This window comes from Balaenoptera borealis, assembly GCF_965194805.1.
Source record: "Balaenoptera borealis genome assembly, chromosome: 16".
Classification (NCBI taxonomy): Eukaryota; Metazoa; Chordata; class Mammalia; order Artiodactyla; family Balaenopteridae; genus Balaenoptera; species Balaenoptera borealis.
In genome coordinates, this window is record NC_138872.1 from 45,127,427 (window position 1) to 45,146,609 (window position 19,183).

General features: G+C 53.1%; 1 protein-coding gene and 1 long non-coding RNA gene across 2 annotated transcripts in view; both read left to right on the top strand.

The window, feature by feature from the left end:
• Positions 1-19,183, top strand: part of LOC309613470 — a 254,337-nt gene that overhangs the window by 33,121 nt on the left and 202,033 nt on the right. The gene's annotated exons all lie outside the window — the stretch shown is intronic.
• On the top strand, positions 7,304-10,510 carry CD93 (CD93 molecule). The gene is made up of 2 exons (XM_082360307.1): positions 7,304-9,527; positions 9,777-10,510. Exons 1-2 carry the CDS (start codon positions 7,606-7,608, stop codon positions 9,799-9,801), a joined length of 1,947 nt encoding a protein of 648 aa, XP_082216433.1. The 5' UTR covers positions 7,304-7,605; the 3' UTR covers positions 9,802-10,510.

A 19,183-nucleotide genomic window follows, 5' to 3' on the forward strand; every position in this document is an offset into this window, starting at 1 on the left:
TCCCCACATCCTTTATGAAGCTGTATTGACACCTTGAGTTATGCAGTTTCCTAGTAAAGGAAACTCCTGTGTTTCTGCACCCTCAACACCCATAACTAGAAATTTTGCGTCGAATTAAAATACATTTGTTTCATTGAATTCTGTGGAACCAGCTGCTTTTGCAACGTGACAACCTCACTCCTGAAAATTGGTCACCATTTGAAATTATAATATTGGGGGGGGGGCGCTCAGAGATGAATTGTTAACACAACAAAATCACTCTGCCTTTAAAACACCAGGGATAAAAGAAAGCACACTCGCTGAATCACTCAGGTGAAACGCGGGCAGCCCCCGTGCCTCCTGGCTTCGCCCTTTTATGGGAAACTGGTGGAACCACCTCTGCTCTGGGTGCTGTGAGGTCATCACGTGTGATCCTGAGCAGGCGAGGATGCAGCTACTCCCCCTGTGGGTCTAGAAAGCATCTGGAGTCTCCCCCTCCTTTCTGCCACCCATGAGGTTCCCACGGGGAGAGGAGGGCAACGGGCAAGCAAGTGGGACGAGCCAGCTCGGGCATGTCTGCCCTCTGCCCCCTCTGGGCACCTACTGCATCCGCCTTCATGGGGCCTGAGGTGCAGGCAGGCTGCTGGGGTTTGGACGAGCAAAGGCCAGTCTTCCCCAGAGTTTCATTGTCACTGTCTCAGCCCCTGTCTGGAGCATCTGCAGGGGGGACGCCTCCCCACTGCCTCTCTCCCTGTCGGCACCAGGCACGGAGGCCAACACTTCCCCCAGAAAGAGCCCAACCAGAAGCCTTTTCTCTCTTCCAATATGGGTGGGGGGAACAGAGTTTGGCCCCTAGAGCTGTTGTGTGGAAATTTGATTCTGCAAACAGACAAAAGGCCTGCAAATATGGGAGGTCTACCAAGGTCACTGGGTCAGCTCTTGTCCTACAGAGTAAAATCTTTAGAGCCCAAAGTCTGGAAAGAATGCCTTTGGCTGCAAGTAACAGCCCATGTATAAGTTGCTCAAACAATTAAAAATGCTAACAAGTCCCTGTGCTCTATAATATAGCCAATATTTTATAGTAACTTTAAATGAAGTATAATCTACAAAAATCACTATGTTGTACACCCAAAACTGATACAATATTGTAAATCGTCTATCCTTTAATAAAAAATGCTAATAATTTCATATAAGAAGTCTCAGGCAGGGTGACTTCAGGGTCAGCCTCCTTCCCTCTTCATGCTCTGCCCTTCTGAGTGCGCCAGTTCATCTTGACTCCGTCAGCTTTGCAAACCAACACTCCTAAGACCATTCCGAGGATGGGGTGACCATTTCTCATGTCTTTGTTTGAGGGCAAGGAGAAATTTCCCGAAGCATCCAGCACTCTCCCTCACCCCACACGGACAGCCTGTGTCACATGTCTGCCCTGGTCCAGGTGCTGGCCAGGGGGTGGACATGCCATCACTGGCTCAGACCTGTCCAGGTTTACCCCTGGATAGAGGAGGCTCTGGCATCTCCTGAAGCTTATTGCCAACAGATACACAGGTGAGTTTCTCTTAGGAAGAATGAGAGAGTGCATCTCCCAGCCCACTTCCTACGGAGAGAAATGTACACAGAATCCCGATAGACCCCAAGTAACTTTCAGCTGAACAACTATTGTGGCTTAGATGAGGGCGGGTGGGCCGCTGGGTTGGTATTTAGTGATGGTAAGGCCCCCAGGGCTACAGGACCCGGCCTGCAGCACCCAGAGGGCACTGACCGGACCACTGGTTTCCACGTCAGAGGGGGGCCAGCATCGTCAGGGACTTTATTTTTCAAAAGAAGCCAGAAATCCAGATCTTTATGTAAAATCTTACACTTCTAAAATAGTCGTAATTAATTCACATTTTTACAAACACTATGGGTCTAATAAAAAATGTCTAAGAGCCGGACCCAACCTGGGGCCCATGGTTCTTCTCCTTCAGATAAAGAGGCCAACGTCTGGAAGTTGAGACAAGGCTTGGCTGTGACCTCTTTGCACCGACTGGGAGTGGCACCTCCCCCCTTGGGAGACACCACGCATTGCAGTAGAGGCCCGAGGGCACCGTTGCCATCCTCCTGATCTGGGGACCAGGCCACTTTCCAACACTTACCTTCCAAAAAGCACTGGAGAAGGGAGACGAGAGAAACCAGGACACTCAGAGGAAGTTGCCAAGGATGTTTCCTGCGAAGGAATGTCCCCCTGGCCAGGCTGGAGACAGGTAGGGCGTGGACACCGTGATTCATCGTTGCAGATGGAAATTAGACGTAATTCAGAACCTTTATGGGAAATGAAAGGTGATGATGACACAGCCACCAGTGAAATAAAATTAGACAAATGAGCCCAAGCTCGGGAAAGGGGAATCCAGGCTAAGGGGAGCCATGGCAGCTGAATCCACCGGAAATTGAGTGGGGCCTCTGCACACTCTGGACTGTCTGTACCTTGACTCTCATTAGTTTTAACAGGATTCAGTGCTGGTTTTGGGGTGTCAGTCGTGAAAATCCAGTCCCTGCTGGAAGGCCTAAATAATAAGGATGCTTCTCCATTGCGCCCAGGGCAGATTCGAGGTGCCATCCTCACCTCCAGCAAGCCCAAGTGCGCAGCCCCGCCCCCAACTGCCTGTGCTATAGTCCCTGCCCCGTCCAGCTCCCCTTTCCTCTCCTTACGCTCGTCCCTCTTCTCGGGAGGTGCAGGTGTGGAGACGGACAGAATCAAAGCAGCTTGCAAAGGGTTATTTCAAGAAAAGGGTTATTAAAGAAGCAAACTGGTTCATTTTCAAAATGACTGCATTGAACTAAATTCAGTCAGTCCGTTCTTCATGGGAGGTCAAGGCAGGGGCATCTTTCTTCTGTTTGCCCAGAGAATGCCCTCACCAGACGATGGATACGGGCTGTGGGTCCGCCGGGTCCAGCCTTCCCTGCCCTCACCTCCCCCTGCTGTGCAGAAAGGGTCAGGGGTCACAGTGGCCATTCATAGATGGAAAATTAAGGGCCCAGGAGCGTCGAGTCACCCACCTGCAGTCACGGAGCCTGGGCCAGGCATAAGAGGAGAATTCACAGGGTGACTTTATCTGGAACCTCTAACCTCACATCTCACGATGATGCCAAGTTTCTGTGGAATACCCTCGAGAGACCAGATTCTAGGGCGCTCCCAGGGAACTCCATAACCGACACTCCCACAGATTGGACACCCCAGTACTTGACCGAAGGGTCTCAGTGCTCCGCTGCCCACAGTCGAGCTCCCAGCTCACCTCCAGGGGGAGACAGGCTGTCTCTGCTCCAAAAACCAGCGGTGCGTGGGCCTCCTGATGGCCCCTGGACATTTCCACCCTCTGGGGGCTCCCTTGAGAATCAGCTGGGGCAAAAATGATAGCTATAATCATAAGAACTGTTTCGTAGTAAATGTGAGACAGTATTCACATGAGTAATAATGACACACTAACTGCACCCAGCACTGTGCTAGGTCATCATTTAATCCCACGCCTCTGGGGGTGAGGGGTGGCACCATTTGTATTCTGGGAAACTGAGGCCCAGAGAGGAAGATACTTGCCCGACGTCCCTGGGTTTGTGTCACACTTTGACTACTGATCACAACTGCAGAAGGTGGGAATTACTACTCATTTGCTCCTGTTTGGGGATGCCACGCAAGGCTGAGGCAGCAGTCCTGGCCTGGCAGACAGGCCCAGCTTCCGCCCGTGCTCCTGGGGCAGGGCACAGGGCTCCTCAGTATCCCAGGCTCCCCAGCTGTCAGTGGTGGCCCAGTGCCCACCTGAGAGACCCTGGCCATAGACCTGGATGTACCTGGTTGGTTCCGATGCATCCTTGAGACATCCGCCCCTCCAGATCCGGTCGACACACCTCAGGAATCTCCAAGATTTCCCTGTCAGCTTCCCGAAGGAAATGAATTCTATGTATTCAACCTGCATGACCTCTTTTCTAACAACTGTTGTGTAATTGCTTTTCTTTCACCGAGAATCGAATCTTGGATGTGAGGCATAGAGATCATTTTTATTTCTATAAAATTATATTGTCTGATTAGGGCTAAATTGTATGCCCACTTATTGGAACCACTGAGAACCTTGTAAATGCCAGACGGATCCTGAAAATTGCCAGACCAGCCGCACGAGCAGGATTTACAACCCCGTGTTTCACACCCGAGCCGTCCTGGAGACAGAATCTGCCGAAAGCGCTGTTCTTTTTGGTGATTTATCTCTTTCCAAGTGCTGACAAGCGGCTTTGCTGGTCAGAGCCAGATCCAGGAGGTGAGCACAAGTTAGCCTTAAAAACAATGCTTGACCCAGTCAAGTTTTCTGTAAATATTGTGCATGGTAAATTACATGAGGACACTATTTACGAAATGTGGAAAAATCAATAATGCTCTACAAGCATGTTTATCAGCCAAGGAGCCATACAAAGGCTCTAAAGGGGCGGGGCTGGGGTGCGGGGTGGAGAGTCTGAAAAAGAAAAGCTGCCTGTCTGCAGCCAACGCAACAGAGGTTTCCTCCTTCTCAGTTTTGCTCCGTGGGGACGGGTGGGAGTGTGGGGTCTGCCTCGCTGGGCTTTGCTGCAGGCAGAGTAGCAGCAAGGAGTCTGCTGTGCTCCAGCCCCACGGCCAGTGCCTCTGTCTCTCGGTTACTTTAACGGAATCCACACCAGGGGTGATGGCATCAGGATTCCCGTTTGCCCCTCTGACAGACCAGGAAACCAAGCCCTCTGGAGGTGTAGTGCTTGGGTCCCATCCCAAAGCCAGCAAATGGCCAAGCTGAGGCTTTGACACCAGTTGCCAGAGGCAGAGTTCACGTGGTCTTGGCTGGTCAGTGTTCCGGTGGGACAGTGGCTCCCCTCACCCCCCCGGGCACAGGTATGAGCCCACTGAACCCTCACAGAGCCCCACGAGACGCGAGCAACCGCCATGGACTGTTGTGCATGAACAGAGACGTCCCGCAGCTTGTCTAAGGTCACACAGCCCGTGAGTGGCAGAGAGGGATTTGAACCTAGGGTAAATGTGTTCTATCCCTTCAAAGAGCTGGAAACTCACAAGCCAGCCCCAGGGAGGTGTGTCCTCGTGTGGTTTTGCACAGGTGGGATAGTGTACCCAGGAGGGTCAGTGAAGCAGCTCACACCACGGCACAAGCGCATTGCTTTCATTCTTTATTCGTTCTTTAGTTTTTAAATTTTTTATTCTTAAAATTTTTTTATAGTTGCTTTACTTCCACAGAAAAGGGAAAGACACAGCTTCATCTACGCCTGAAACCGCGGTCGCCAGCCGAGTGGTCCTCCCACACCGCTTGGGTCCCTCCGCCCGCTCCCTGCAGCACAGAGGGAGGGAAGCTTCTACATGCAGGTCTCAGCCCTTCAGTGCTTCCTTCCGGATTTCAGAACAAAGCCGCCAGTGGTCATTGTTTGGGCTAGCAGGGCTCCCCCTCCCCGGGTCCTCCTTCTCACTCCTCAGGCTCTCGTAGGATCGTCCTTCCTTCACTCCTTTAATAAGGTCATATCCCTCCCTCCACAGGGCCTTGGTACGTGCTATTCCCCCATGTGGACGTCATTTCCTCTCTTACCTATTCCTCCTTTAAATTCCAGCTCCACTGCCTTTCTTCCCCAGAGGATCCTGTCCCAACTGCCCACCCCCCAACCCCGTCAGGACCTCTCCTGACACCCTGAGGCACCTGTCACAGCTACAACTGTTCAACATGTTCAAATCTGTCCACTCTAAGAGATGTCAAGGGTCATGAAGGCAGGAGTTTTCTCCTAGAATCCCAGTGCTGAGCCCAGCACATAATAAGGCCTTCATTAACATTGGTTGGGTGGATGGATGGATGGCTAGATGGATGGGTAGATAGATAGAAGGATGGATGGATGAATGGATAGATAGATAGATAGAAGGATGGATGGATGGATGAATGGTTGGATTGATGGAGACATGGGTGGGTTGGTGGTTGGATGGATGGATGGATGAATGAGTGGATGGATAGATGGATAGATGGGTGTGGGGATGGTTGGATCTCCATAGGCACTAAAGAGCACAGGGAGAATTCTATGGGTTCTATGAAAGCATCTCTGGACTCTCGCAAACATCTGATTAAGATAAAAAGGACATAGGGAGCACCCCCTGAGGGGTCTCTGACTGGAATCTGAGATGGGTGCTTTATCCCTTGTGGAGGCTGAAAGCCAGTGAGTTCCCAACTCCCAGGACGCCCTTCTCGAATCTCTGAGGAGAGACAGTCTCCTAGGTGCCCCAGCTCAGCCCCTCGGCAGGTCCTGCCACTCTCCACCAAGCGTTCCCTCTGGGTACTGGGTCCTTACCATCCACCCAGAGCGCCAGGATTCGCGGCTCCAGTGGGGAGTGGAGCATAAGGGGGAGTGTCCAGCCCCCTCCCCTCACTGGGGAGACTGACGCATGGTCCACACAGTCTCCTGGGGATCCCAGGAGCCCCAGGAGCCCCCGGTCACCTGCTCGTTCAGTGTCACCCTGTGCTGGCCCCTTCCTCGTCCCTGTATCACTTCCCCTCCCAAATAAACTGTTTGTCCCAAATTGTTGTCTGGGGTCTACTTCTCAGGGACCCCAACCAGTGATAGCCCCGATGAGCAAAACACGTCTGTCATCACAGGAAAAGAACTTTTAGATTCAAGGGCCTTTGATGAGTCGCCGTGCGGAAGGAGGTCAGCCACGGCCTGGACTGACTTTGGGCCCAGATCTCCTGCCCTTCCCGTAACCCCCGAGCTGAGGCAAAACAGGCACGCAAGCCCAAGGCTGTGAGGCCAGAGACATTTTCATTTTTCCTTTCTGGTGCTTTTTGTGACGCTGCTACATCACAACACAATATTTGTACTATGAAACCCTGAAAACTGCCAAATTTCACCCAATTTGGTTGAATGTTCTCGAGGAGCTTGGCATTGTGTTAGAAACTCAGACATTCCCACGGCCCAGTTCCTATTTTAAAATTGCCTATCTATTTAAAGTTCACGATGGGGGGAATAAGAGAAAAAAGACTCTCAAAGCCAAAGGGAACATGAGAGAGGGAAAAGGAAAGTCCAGTTTGCTTCTAAAAAAGGCTGAAAATTATAACCATCCGTGGCCTCATGTCTCAAGTCTGCGGATTAGTTTTTTCCTCTTCTGGTTGTTTGCAAACCAAAGTGGAATTTTATTATGGGATACCAAGTGAATTTCTCAAGTTCCTGGCCCCCCAAATCTACTCACTCCACGGCGTGCCCTCACGCGGATAGGAAGGAGGACAGGCCCCCAAAGAAAGCAGCCGGTGTCTCCAAGCTGCAAAAGAACATCTCCCCCCCACCCATGCCACTGTGCTTCCTTATTCGGGACCCAGCGACGTTGCCTGGTTCCTTTTATGAACAACAAAACCCGTGATGAAGGCAACAGGAGTCAGAAGCTATTCAGCACAGGAAGCCCCCGTATCCGGTGAGGAATAAGAAGTGCAGCGACAGGATGCGCCTTGGGTCAGGGGGCCGCGGAAAGCCCTCAGCCTTTGTGTCCTTCCCTGCGACGGAGTGTCCACGTCTGAGCCCTCGGCTCCCCTTGGAGCTCAGCCGGGACTGCCGCTGTCACCGCCGGGCTGCCAGCCTCCCGCCCAGGGGAACACAGAGGCCATGATGGCCGGCTCCACCGGCCTGCTCTTACTGCTGCTGCTGGTCGAGCCCTGGGCGGGGGCTGCCGCTGACCAGGAGGCCGTGGTCTGCGCGGGAGCTGCCTGCTACACGGCCCACAGGGTCAAGCTGAGTGCGGAAGATGCCCAGCTCCACTGCAGCAAGAAAGGGGGCAACCTGGCCACGGTGAAGAGCGAGGAGGAGGCCCTGCACGTCCAGGGCGCCCTGGCCCAGCTCCTGCCACCGGGGGCGCCCCTGGCAGAGCGCATGGGCAGGTTCTGGATTGGGCTCCAGCGAGACAAGGGCAAGTGCCTAGACAGCAACCTGCCCCTGAAGGGCTTCAGCTGGGTGGGCGGCGGGGAGGACACGTCGTATACCAACTGGCACAAGGAGGCCAAGAACTCTTGCACCTCCAAGCGCTGCGTGTCCCTGATGCTGGACCTGTCCGTGCCGGCCCTGGCCAGCCGCCTCTCCAAGTGGACCGAGGGTCCGTGTGGGAGCTCCAGGTTTTCTGGGAGCAACATCGAGGGCTTTGTGTGCAAGTTCAGCTTCAAAGGCATGTGCCGGCCGCTGACCCTGGGGGGCCCAGGCCAGGTGAATTACACCACCCCGTTCCAGGCCACCAGCTCCTCCCTGCAGGCCGTGCCCTTCGCTTCCATGGCCAACGTGGCCTGTGGGGACGCGGACGAGAGCTGGCAGCATTACTTCCTGTGCAAGGAGAAGGCCCCCGATGTGTTTGACTGGGACAGCTCGGGGCCCCTCTGTGTCAGCCCCAAGTTCAGCTGCGACTTCAACAACGGAGGCTGCCAGCAGGACTGCTTCGAGGGTGGGGAAGGTTCCTTCCGCTGCGGCTGCCGGCCGGGGTTCCGGCTGCTGGACGACCTGGTCACCTGCGCCCCTCGGAACCCTTGCAGCTCCAGCCCGTGTGGAGGGGGGTCCACGTGCGTCCCTGGGCCCCTCGGGAAGGACTTCACGTGCCACTGCCCCCCAGGCTACCGGCTAGACTCGACTCAGCAGGACTGCGTGGACATGGACGAGTGCCAGCAAGCTCCCTGTGCCCAGGAGTGTGTCAACACCCTCGGGGGCTTCCGCTGCGAGTGCTGGGTGGGTTACGAGCCTGGTGGCCCCGGAGAGGGGGCCTGCGTGGATGTGGACGAGTGTGCCCCCAGCCACTCGCCCTGTGCCCAGGGCTGTACCAACACCGATGGCTCTTTCTACTGCTCCTGCGAGGGGGGCTACGTCCTGGCCGGGGAGGACGGCACCCGGTGCGTGGACGTGGACGAGTGTGCAGGCCCGCAGGGCGGCCTCTGTGACAGCCTGTGCTTCAACACGGAGGGGTCCTTCCGCTGTGGCTGTCTGCCAGGCTGGGAGCTGTCCCCCGATGGGGTCTCCTGCACCGGGGGCCTCACATCCCTAGGACCACCAGCTGGGCCTCCCCAAGGGGAGGACACAGGAGATGGAGAGAGGAGGCTCGTGTCTTTTTCCGCAACGTCCAGTCCCACCAGGGGCAGCCCCGAGGGCACCTCCACGGTGGCGCCCGCCGCCAGGAGACCCTCCCTCCCAGACAGCGTCCCCATCTCCCTTGCCCCACCCGACATGCTGGCCCCCAGTGGGTCCCCTGGTGTCTGGATGGAGGCCAGCACCCATCACCCCACGGCCACCACTGGCCGTGAGGCTTCCGCAGGTGAGGATTTCACCGCCCAGCAAAGCGACGATGGCACGGACGGGCAGAAGCTGCTCCTGTTCTACATCCTGGGCACTGTGGTGGCCATCCTGCTCCTGCTGACTCTGGCTCTGGGGCTCCTGGTCTATCACAAGCGCAGAGCCAAGAGGGAGGAGAAGGAGAAGAAGCCGCAGAGCGCAGCAGACAGCTACGCCTGGGTCCCTGAGCGAGCCGAGAGCAGGGCAACGGAGAACCCCTACAGGTGAAGGAGGCTGGGTTGCCAAGGCGGCGGGAGGGGGGATGCCGCAGGCACCGGCTGGGGCGGAGGCAGTGGCCATGGCGTGCAGCAGGCAGAAGGCGAGGGGCAGGCATGGCCCAGGCTGGGGTCACCCGAGGCCTGCGTGTGCTCACGGGGGGTGCCGCCCTGCCCGTGGCTCGGTCCCCACGCCCGGGGTCCAGACGGCACAGCTGGGGCAGCAGCTTCCAATGTGTCCCTGTTTGTTCCCCACAGTCCGACGCCGGGGACAGACTGTTGAAGCTGAGGAGGCCCCGAGACACTGACAGTGACCACCGTCCTCAGAGGCAGGTGCCTGTTGGAAGCAGGACCCCCATCCTCCTGGAAGACTGGACTGCAATCTTGGCAAATAGTTGTCAGCCTTCTCTTTAAACGCCTGGCAACTTGAACTGTGCAGGTATCACACGCGTGTGCTGTGTGAGTGGTGGGTCGGGTGTCCTTTCAGGAATTTGATGCATGTTAACAATTCTCCCTCCCTCTCCCTGTTCAAATTCAAATGTGACTGAGTTCATTTCACCCTGATTCTGGATTGGGCGTGACAAGTTAGGTGCTAATGGGCTCCCTTTGAACTGCTTCTCTGCGTAACCATCGAAGAAGAAGTTGTGAACCAGGGAAAATTAGGACTGAAATGATTTGTGCTTCCTGGTGTGACAGAGGCTGAGTCGATCAACTTTTTGATTACACAAGAAGCTCTGTTTCTGTCCGAGGGAACATGTTGAGGCTGGAGAGTTTCCATCTGCTTCGGTGGCACGGAGGCAGGACGTTTAGAAATCGCATCTTCTAGTTCTTCAGGTTCTAGTAGTCTTCAGTTTATTTGCAGATGAAATCTGAACAATGTGGGGAAAATTGTACGAAGTGAGTTAAAAGCGTTTCTGGAAGCTAGAGTGAGAGGGCGGAGTTTGTTTCAAAACTACTTGAATCAATTCGTCTAAATAAATGTACTGATGTTACCACAGGCTTGATTGATGAGACAGACACTCGTGAGGACAAAGGTCAAGGACCACTGGTCTCTGGGCCAGGCGGCCCCATGCCCCCGCAGCTGTCCTGCCTCCTCTGCAGCTGCCTGGGCTTGGATGCCCTCATGCTTTCTGGAGGATGTGAGCGAGCTGCTGGGCTGAGGTTTAAACGTGTTTTCATAAGCCTTTAGCACAGTTCACGGTGGCTGATGCCTCCTGAGAGCTGATCCTGGCTTGCGGCCGTAGCACCACCAAGTCAGGACTAGTCCCGCGGGGGCTGGCCCAGAGCTGCCTACGGCACAGGAATCCCCTGGCTCTTTTCCTTAAAAAAGGGGGCGAGAGGGGAGGGAGCAAGAGCGAGAGAATAACTACGATCCTGTGCAACCGCAGACACTGCTCACGGCCGTTTTAATTTATAGCCTCGTGTTTAAGTGCTCACTTGCGAAGATTTCCCACAACTAAGACTGTTGTTGTCGGTGGCCCTCTGTCCCTGCCAGTTCTGCCTGGGTGCCTGGAAAGCAGCCCGGGTTCACTGCAGGTCGGAGCCCTTAGAAGCTGCCTGAGCAGCGCAGGAGGCCCGGGCACCCAGGGGGCACGGGGGCTCTGCCGCTCTGGCGCGGGACAGAGAGAGGGAACTTGCCAGGATCCACACTCCGCCCCAGAGGTCGGCACTCTGCGTGCACGGCCTTCAGAGCCAAGGAGATGCCCCTTTGCCAGTTTTGAAATGTAGGTGCTATAGCTCCGCTTTTGAAGAAAAGAAAATGGAAAACTGGAGGGGGTTGGGGGAAGGAAGGAAGGATGGAGGCCTGATAGGACCCAGGAGGGGGTTCGAAGTGTCTGCTTTTTAAAGCCACCTAATATTCTGCAGTTCCCACTCGGAACACTGGGGTTTAGCACTCCAGGGGGCGAAGGCTGTGTCCCTCGGCCCCGGGGTGGTGTGCCGTGCGGCGCTGACCGTCGGGCTGCTCGTGGCAGTGTGTGCACTTCGTGGCTGGTATCTGCACGTACAGGAGGTGCTTTCCTCTAGGGCTTTATGGCCCTCACCCTTGTCACTGGGGCGAGGGGGACATTGCTAACCCAGGCTGCCCCTGACCCCCGTGGTCCCCTGGCTTTGAATTGGCTGAGGTCACCGATGTGCCCTTGGTTTCAGTGTTCATTTGGTTTCTTCTACAGCCCAGCCCCATTTGGTCTCCGTGTTTGAATTCTTCTCTGGTTGGGGTGGGGAGGTGAATATGCAGCCCTGTCCCGCCTCCCATCCACTGCGACATCCCCCCGGGGGGCCGGTGGGGGAGAAATGGGTGGATAAATCACAGTTTCTCCAAATCCCCTCCGTCAAAGTCAGGCCCTCTGCAGGCGAGTGGGGTCTACCTGCCCTCACAGCCACAGCCCAGCAGTGGCCGCAATCCCCAGACTGGACCACCTCGGGCAGTGACTCTGATGAAAAGCCTCAAACCGAGGCTTTCTTCTCCCATTGAACACCGCTGTCATTTTGTGCCAGGGTATTTGAATCCTTGTTTTGGGAGCTCGGGGCCAATTGACAAAGTATCCATTTATCCAGAGACCCAGGTGGCTCGGCCGTGACATCCAGGGAAACGGACAGATGGACATGGGGAGAGGTGGGCTCTGCCACACAGAGATTCCTCCAGCCGTGACCCTGGGCTGGACAGGGGCAGACCAGGCACTCTTCTGTCCCTGATTCCCTGACCTGCTGAGAGGCAGAGCAAGCTGAACATTGGGGTCAAGGAGAGGCTCCCCTTGGCAACAGGTTCAAAGACAATTTGGACTTTCCTCCAAAGAATTTCTCATGGTTCAGTAATTTTATATTCGGGACAAACTCACCACCTCCTGAGGAGATAATTTAAAGGGAGGACGTCTCCTTAAACACACCCGTTCCTGAATTTCAGGGACGATCCCTGCGATCACTGCTCTTTTCTCTCGTTGGCCATTTGGAGGGGCTGATGCAGGAGGACAGTCCCTTGGGGAAGCCGAGTGTAGACAGCCAAGGGCGGGGTGATTCTTCAAAATCACCTTGGGCGTGGAGGACCTGGTGAGTGTCCTTTATGCGATGAACCACGGCTGCTCCACAGTGTGGCCTTGAGGCAGAAGCAGCTGTGCTGGTGTCCCTTTTGGTGCCTGAGCCATGTTCCCAGCGGCATTAAGTGGGTGAATTTGCCAGTTCTGGCCTGAGGCCGGGAGGGATGCAGGCTGCGGTCACCACTAGGCCTGGCAAGGCCATCTCAGGCCTAAGTGCCTGTCAACGATAGATAAGCAGCCTCTCCTAAAGGCTCGTCCTCACATCTTCCCCATGATCAGGCAAGAAAGTGGAATAAAAAATTAAACGTGTATGTGTGTGTGCTTGTGTACAGCGTGCAGGAGGAGCTGAATTGGGAATGAATCTCTCTCTTGCACACACATGTGTAGCTGCGTCTTTCATGTCCTGGTCATGAGCCCTCATTTGAGCACATTGTGAGGGGCCTGGATTTTACCCCTGAACAACCTCTGAAGGATGTGGATTTGATCATTAGCTACTTTTATTCCAAATCTCTCTCCCATATATACTTCTGTGAAAACTAAGAGAACAGAGATGAGATTTGACCCCCCCAAAAAGCACTAAATTCAAAATGACGCAGTTTTTTTTTTAAAGCAAATCTAGGAAAGCCTTTTCCTATTATTTTTCGTCTTAGCTTCTCCATTGTCTAAACCAGGAAAACAGGAAAGCATTGCTTTCTAGCAGCTGCAAAATGGTGTAATGTCCCCTACATATTTCCATCCCTGAAACAATAGGTTTAGCATGGGAATCTGAGATATAAAATCCCCGAAAACATCTGCCCCTCTCTGGCCGCAAAACCCACTGCTTAAATCTGTGGGGTTTGTGGAGTTTGTCAACCAAAAAAAAGAGGATGATAAAATTCTCCACGTGTTCGATAATCAAGTACCTTATCCCATTCCAGATTCCAGGGACTAATACTCACCGAAGTGCTTTTTTAAAAAAATGCAGGGTGTTTTGGTCTGTTCATGGAGATAATGCCCATCCGTTCTAGGAAGAAATTTTGGAGTTCCTTTCTCGCATTGTTCCTCTTATCTGCAAGGGGGCAAGTGTTTCCTTTCAGTAGATTTTGCCCACTGTTCCCCTGGCCTGAAGCTCTTTTTGCATATTTGGCTTAAGCTTGAAATAGATCATAGGCGAGGCCTGGCTTGGCGATATTAGATGCAATGATATTAGATATTAGATGTAAATGTCAGCAGTCCCTCCGTGAGCGCTAAATGAGAATGTAAGTCTTTTTGGATGTGTGTATTTGAAGTTTGTTCCCCTGATGCTGGAATCATGGGCTTTCTATGTGGGGTTATTTCACCCCAGGCCGGGGGAGGGTGGGCTGCACGCTGCGCTGTCCTCAGGCTTCTGAGAAGCTGAGTGGCACCTCCGGTCTGCCTCAGAAGTGGGTTGTCATCCTTTGTGCTTTGTTATGCACCTAGCCTAATAAACTCCGATATACATTGCTGTCAACATGTTTTAATATGTTTCATAACAGCTCAAAATACACAGCAGAAACTACATTCAAATGTATCTTTGTCCCTTTTCAAAGATACCTTGATGGCTTGCCTCCTCACCCACTGGAGGCGACACTGGCCCCAGGGCACCTAGGTTGGGGGAGACCCTGGGGGCACCCAGGCCCACATCTGTGCTTCTGGACTCTGCCCTCTGATCCTGAGCCTGTGCTCCATGCCTCCACCTTCACCGTCCGATTCCCTGCATCTTTTTAGTTGCACGGGTGACACCTGGTGCAGGATTAAACGTGTCCAATTGGTGGGATGTGTAAACACCGTTCTGTAATGATCATAGGAGCATTTATCACCACTTGGTCAGCAGACCTTTTCCAGTTTATTTAACTGATTGGACAGACCAACTGGCTTGCTCATTGCTTGGCTGCATAAACCTCACCGTGACTGGAGGCGGGGGCAGCAGATGGTGGTTGATTCCCAGGCCATCTGCTTTTCAGGTTGTTTACTTGGTAGGAACAGGGCTCACGGAGGATCAAGGGCTCTCCAGTGATGCTAATGGCCCGGACATGTGTGATAAACAGTCATGACTGGGGTCCAATAAAGCTGATCCTTGAGCTGTCTAGTCACTAACAAAATCCATTTGGAAATTATATCTTAATATGAAGGACCATGGCTGACCCCACCACATCATACACACTCACACAGAGACACACACCACAAACACAGAAACGCGACGGCCCCCACAGACACAAAGAGACACACAAACACACACAATCCTAACATCCTCTGTTTCATACTGAAAAACCTGAGGCCAGGGTTTCCTGATTTTTGGGAAAAGCCCATGAACAAAAATGCCACATGTTAGCGGCGAGTCCTCTTAGTGACTTAAAACGATGTAAATGCTAGTAAATCTTTCAAATATGATTCATTCACAAAAAAATCGATTTATACAGAATTATACCTACTGCACAACGCAAGTATATCTGTGACAGACAACACGTAGATTCAAATGAAAGACCAACGTACACATCACGTACCTCCCACGGCTTTAACATGGACTGAATGAGTAGGCCCCGTTTTCAGCTAACTCCTAAGTCCATTCAGTAAGAGGAGACAGAGACAGTAAACCCCAAACCAAAAAGCCTCAGCTCAGTCTCTCCTTGAATTACATTGTGACATCACAGTTGCTTAAAAAGAGAACAGTGTCTCATCCCCTTCACACCCTGGCTTATCCTTTTTGGAGGAAGTGAAGGCCAGGTAAGCAGTGAAAAGTGAAAAAAGAGGCCGGGGAGAAGCCCCGAGGCCAGCAGCCACTCCAGGGAACTTGACCCGAGGGCCCGCTCTTCACAGGGCTGAGCAAACCCTCCCAAGCCTCCAGGAGCCCACAGCCAGTGCTCCCCGTGTGCTGCTACTCGGGCTCTGCTTGTTGGGTTTTCTATTTGAGGTCTGTCACCATTGACTTGGATGTTAGTCCTCCCTTGTGGTAGAAATTGGTCCGTAGAATTCAACTGCATGGAGGGAAGGAGGGGAAGGATGGAGGATAAACAGAGAGGGAAGAAAGGAAGGAGAGGGAGGGAGGGAAAGGGGGCAGGGGATGCTCAGATGAAGGTCAAGGTGAAGGTCATCGGGCCCCAACTGCACATCTTGGCTTTCCGTTTGAGACAGTGCAGGGCCGTTTTCCCTCTGTGCCATTGCTAACCTCCTGGGTCACAGGGTGGGACAGCCGAGCTGCCTTCCGCTGATCCAGGTGGAGGACCAAAACCCTTCGCGTTGTGCTCTTGTCACCTTTCCCTGAAAAGCACTGCTTACCTCGTCCCCTTCACATTTCACACTTGTCCGCATCATTGATATCATAGAGTCTTAAGCTGGGTCCACGATGTCTGCTCTGTTGAGCTCCTTCTGAGTTCAAATATCCCATGAAAATAATGAGACTTGTGAGGTGGAGGAAAATAATTGTGCCTTTTACCTTCTTTCTCCAGGGTCTTCCTTTCCCTAAAAGATTATGTCCCAAACCTAAGTGTTTCACTTCCTCGTCAAACCCGTCATCTCCGCACCCGAGAGTGGTGCCCCTGTGTGTCCCAGCCCTCACCCTCATGGTCAAGGTCAAGGTCACAGTGTGTGTGGGGTGCAGTCCTGCACACCCGTCACACCAGTTTGTCCATCATCTTTGTCCAAGTCATCGTCTCCCACGGGGGTCAGCTTTGTCACTCCTTGTATTTCTGTCAGCTTTGGCTTCTCCTTAAAGCTGTGCCGTTGGGTGATTGAAGTGCGTCTGGCATATTGCTTTCTTTACCAATATGAAATATAACTTTTTGGACATTTTCACGTCAAATTCTATTTTGTCTAACCCTTGAGACTGATATACCTAGTTAATTTGTGGCATTTTATGAATACAAACTTTTTCAGTTAAAATTTCTTTGTTTTCAGCTTTCTTTATGTTTGTCTCTCTATGTGTTCCCATCCTGCCTGCTCTGGGCCCTCTTTCTCCATCGTAGGAGCCTGGAGCCCCCGCAGGGCCTCAGCCCAGAGGGTCTGAGTGAGTAGGTCTGGGCTGGAGCCTGAGAATCTGCATTTCTAGCAGGTTTCCAGGGGAAGCTGCTATTGCTGGTCTGGGGGTCCACCAGGAGGACCTCTCCTTTATCCAGTCGGGGGCAGTTTTCTTCTCTCATTATTGGGAGTATTCCGTCCTGGCCATCCTCTTGACTCTCTTATTCTGGAAGTGGTTTTGGATGGTCCTCCTCCCTGTGTCTCTTGACTTTCCTCCGCTCCTTGTCTTTCTTCCATCTCGAGGTGGCTGTGAAATCGCACTTTCTCTCCAGCCCTCCCAGTGGCCCTGGCCCTTCCCAAAGCACTGGTCACCTTCTAACATGGTGTATCGTCTCCTCCAGTAATTATGATTTGTTATTTATTGTCTATATTTATATATATGTAAGCTCCTCCAGGGCAGATTTTTGTTGTTGTTTGGTCCCTGATACGCCCCGGGCCTGGCACACAGTGGTGCTCAATAACTGTTTGTCGGATGCACGGCTGCCCTGGGGGCCCTGGAGCAGGACAGCAGGCAGGGGAAGCCAACGCTGCACCCAGGGGGCCCTATTTTAAACCCTGATGTTGTCCGTGGCCTCCTCTCCGACCAGAGTCCACTAGCTGCCCCTCCGCTGTCTGCTCACCCGGCCCCGTCTCCGGCAGAGGGCACTGCGCACACTCAGGACGTCCCTACTGCTCTTGGACAGTTGCTCTCATATCCATCTGGTCTCCAGGCTCCCTTTGTTCCAGAAGCAGACCTGGAGACAGGGATTCCAGTGCAAGTAGTTGATTGGGAAGGACAGCGTTAGCGGTAGAGTCACGGGGAGGTGATACAACCGTGGAAACTCTGGGAATGTATCCTACCCGAGGGCCAAGGGAACCGGGGTATTGATACACCAACTGCCGCCAATAAGGGATGGGGCTGCTGCAGGGTGATGGGTAATTCCTGGCACTTCCAAAAGGGCCTCCACTCTTGGGATGGGAGAAGACTTCAGGTACAGAGACACAGACATGGGAGGATGTAATTTGACCTGACCACAGTGACAGTCTCAAGGCTGTGGCTGGGCCCCCGGCCGCATCTTCACCTGTCCTCACCTGTCCTCTACACCTGGCTGAGACAGCCCTTCCTTCCTCCACAAGTCACAGCAGATTTCTTCAGGAGGCAGCTGAGTCCTTGAAGAGAGAGTTCTCTTTCCAGATTTCTCTGATGGCCCCGTCCCTTTGTTCTTGGCGTGACTGCTCAGTGTTCCCGTGTCTGTCTTCTTGCGAGGCTGGGAGGCATCTGAGGGAAGGGTGAGCCTCACACAGAGCTTTACACACAACCAGGTTTCAAATGTTGTCAACGTAAGGCCACCTGGATAGATAGTTCACAGGACACGTTATTAAAGCAATGTGGCAGGAAAATTCACCAAACTTTTACTACTACAAGATAGAAAGTGGTATTTATTTATTGGGAAACAGCCAGTATCACTCTCCCCACTTTATAGGTAGGGAACCAGAGGCACAGAGTAGTTGCTAAACTTGTCCACGGTCACAGCTGACAAGTGGTGAAGTAGGGCTGTGAAATCCTGCAGCCTGACCATGTCACTAGGTCTCACTGCCTCCGACTAAACCCAAAAGTGTCAACCAGAAGCCAGTGAGGAGACAGGCTGGCTCTCAACCTATTTGAGACAGGAAGGTGGAGCACTGAGCAATGATGGGTATTTCTAATAATAGCTTATGTCCAAATGAGCATCCCTGTATCCCTACGCTTGTGTATTCCCCCAACCACACACGCATGTGCGCACACACACACACACACACACACACACACACACACACACACACTAGTACTTCTCAAAAGCTCTCTGCCATCCCCAGAGAGCTTGTGCACCTGAGACCCACCATGATCTGAGGGTGCATCTTGTGTCTGTGCCCTCATTGACCCCGCAGGGGCCTTCCCGGTTCTGTCTTGGTCACAATGGTACATTCGTGCGTCGTGGAGGAGGAGGCGTGGCTGTATCCTGCTGTCAGAGGTGACTTCTCCACTGGACCTCTTGTGCACAGTGATGGGAATGTCAGAGGTGCACCTTCATCAGAAACAGTTGGCTAGTTTCTTAAAAAGTTAAACATACACATACGACCTACCAATTCTGCTCTTAGACATTTACTCAAGGGCAATGAAACCATGATCCTCACAGTCTTGGCCACAGGTATTCACAGGAGGTTTATTTACAGAGCCTGGACCTGGACACACCTTCTGTGCCCAGTCTTCTCTCTACCTCCCTCCAGGGCAGCTCGGGAATCATTAATCCCCTTCATTTTCCTGGCCTCCATCCAAAGATGCACATACCTCATGAAGAAGAGGTCTCCCTGCCACCCCCTCATCTGCTCCACGCCCACTCCCCCCCCCAACACCATGCTGAGTATTCTCTTTTCAGATTCACAGTGTCCTGTTCCTTCTCTTATCCCCCTCCTTCAAGTCATCTAACTGCATTTCCTTCTGAGCAATGGCCAAACCCTACCCTTGATCTTCAGGCCCTGCACTTTTAGGGAAGCATCTTTTACTATGGGAACAACTGTTCATGTTATTAAAATTCATAGGTAAAAACAACCTTGGAAAAGCTCCTGGGCACTGCAGATGCCAGGTTTGAAGTGAGACCA

Bases quoted from the DNA above. Each gene is read 5' to 3' on its own strand.
- CD93 (XM_082360307.1), top strand. From the start codon at position 7,606: ATGATGGCCGGCTCCACCGGCCTGCTCTTACTGCTGCTGCTGGTCGAG. The intron at 9,528-9,776 runs GTGAAGGAGGCT...TGTTCCCCACAG, and splicing joins GCAACGGAGAACCCCTACAG to TCCGACGCCGGGGACAGACT.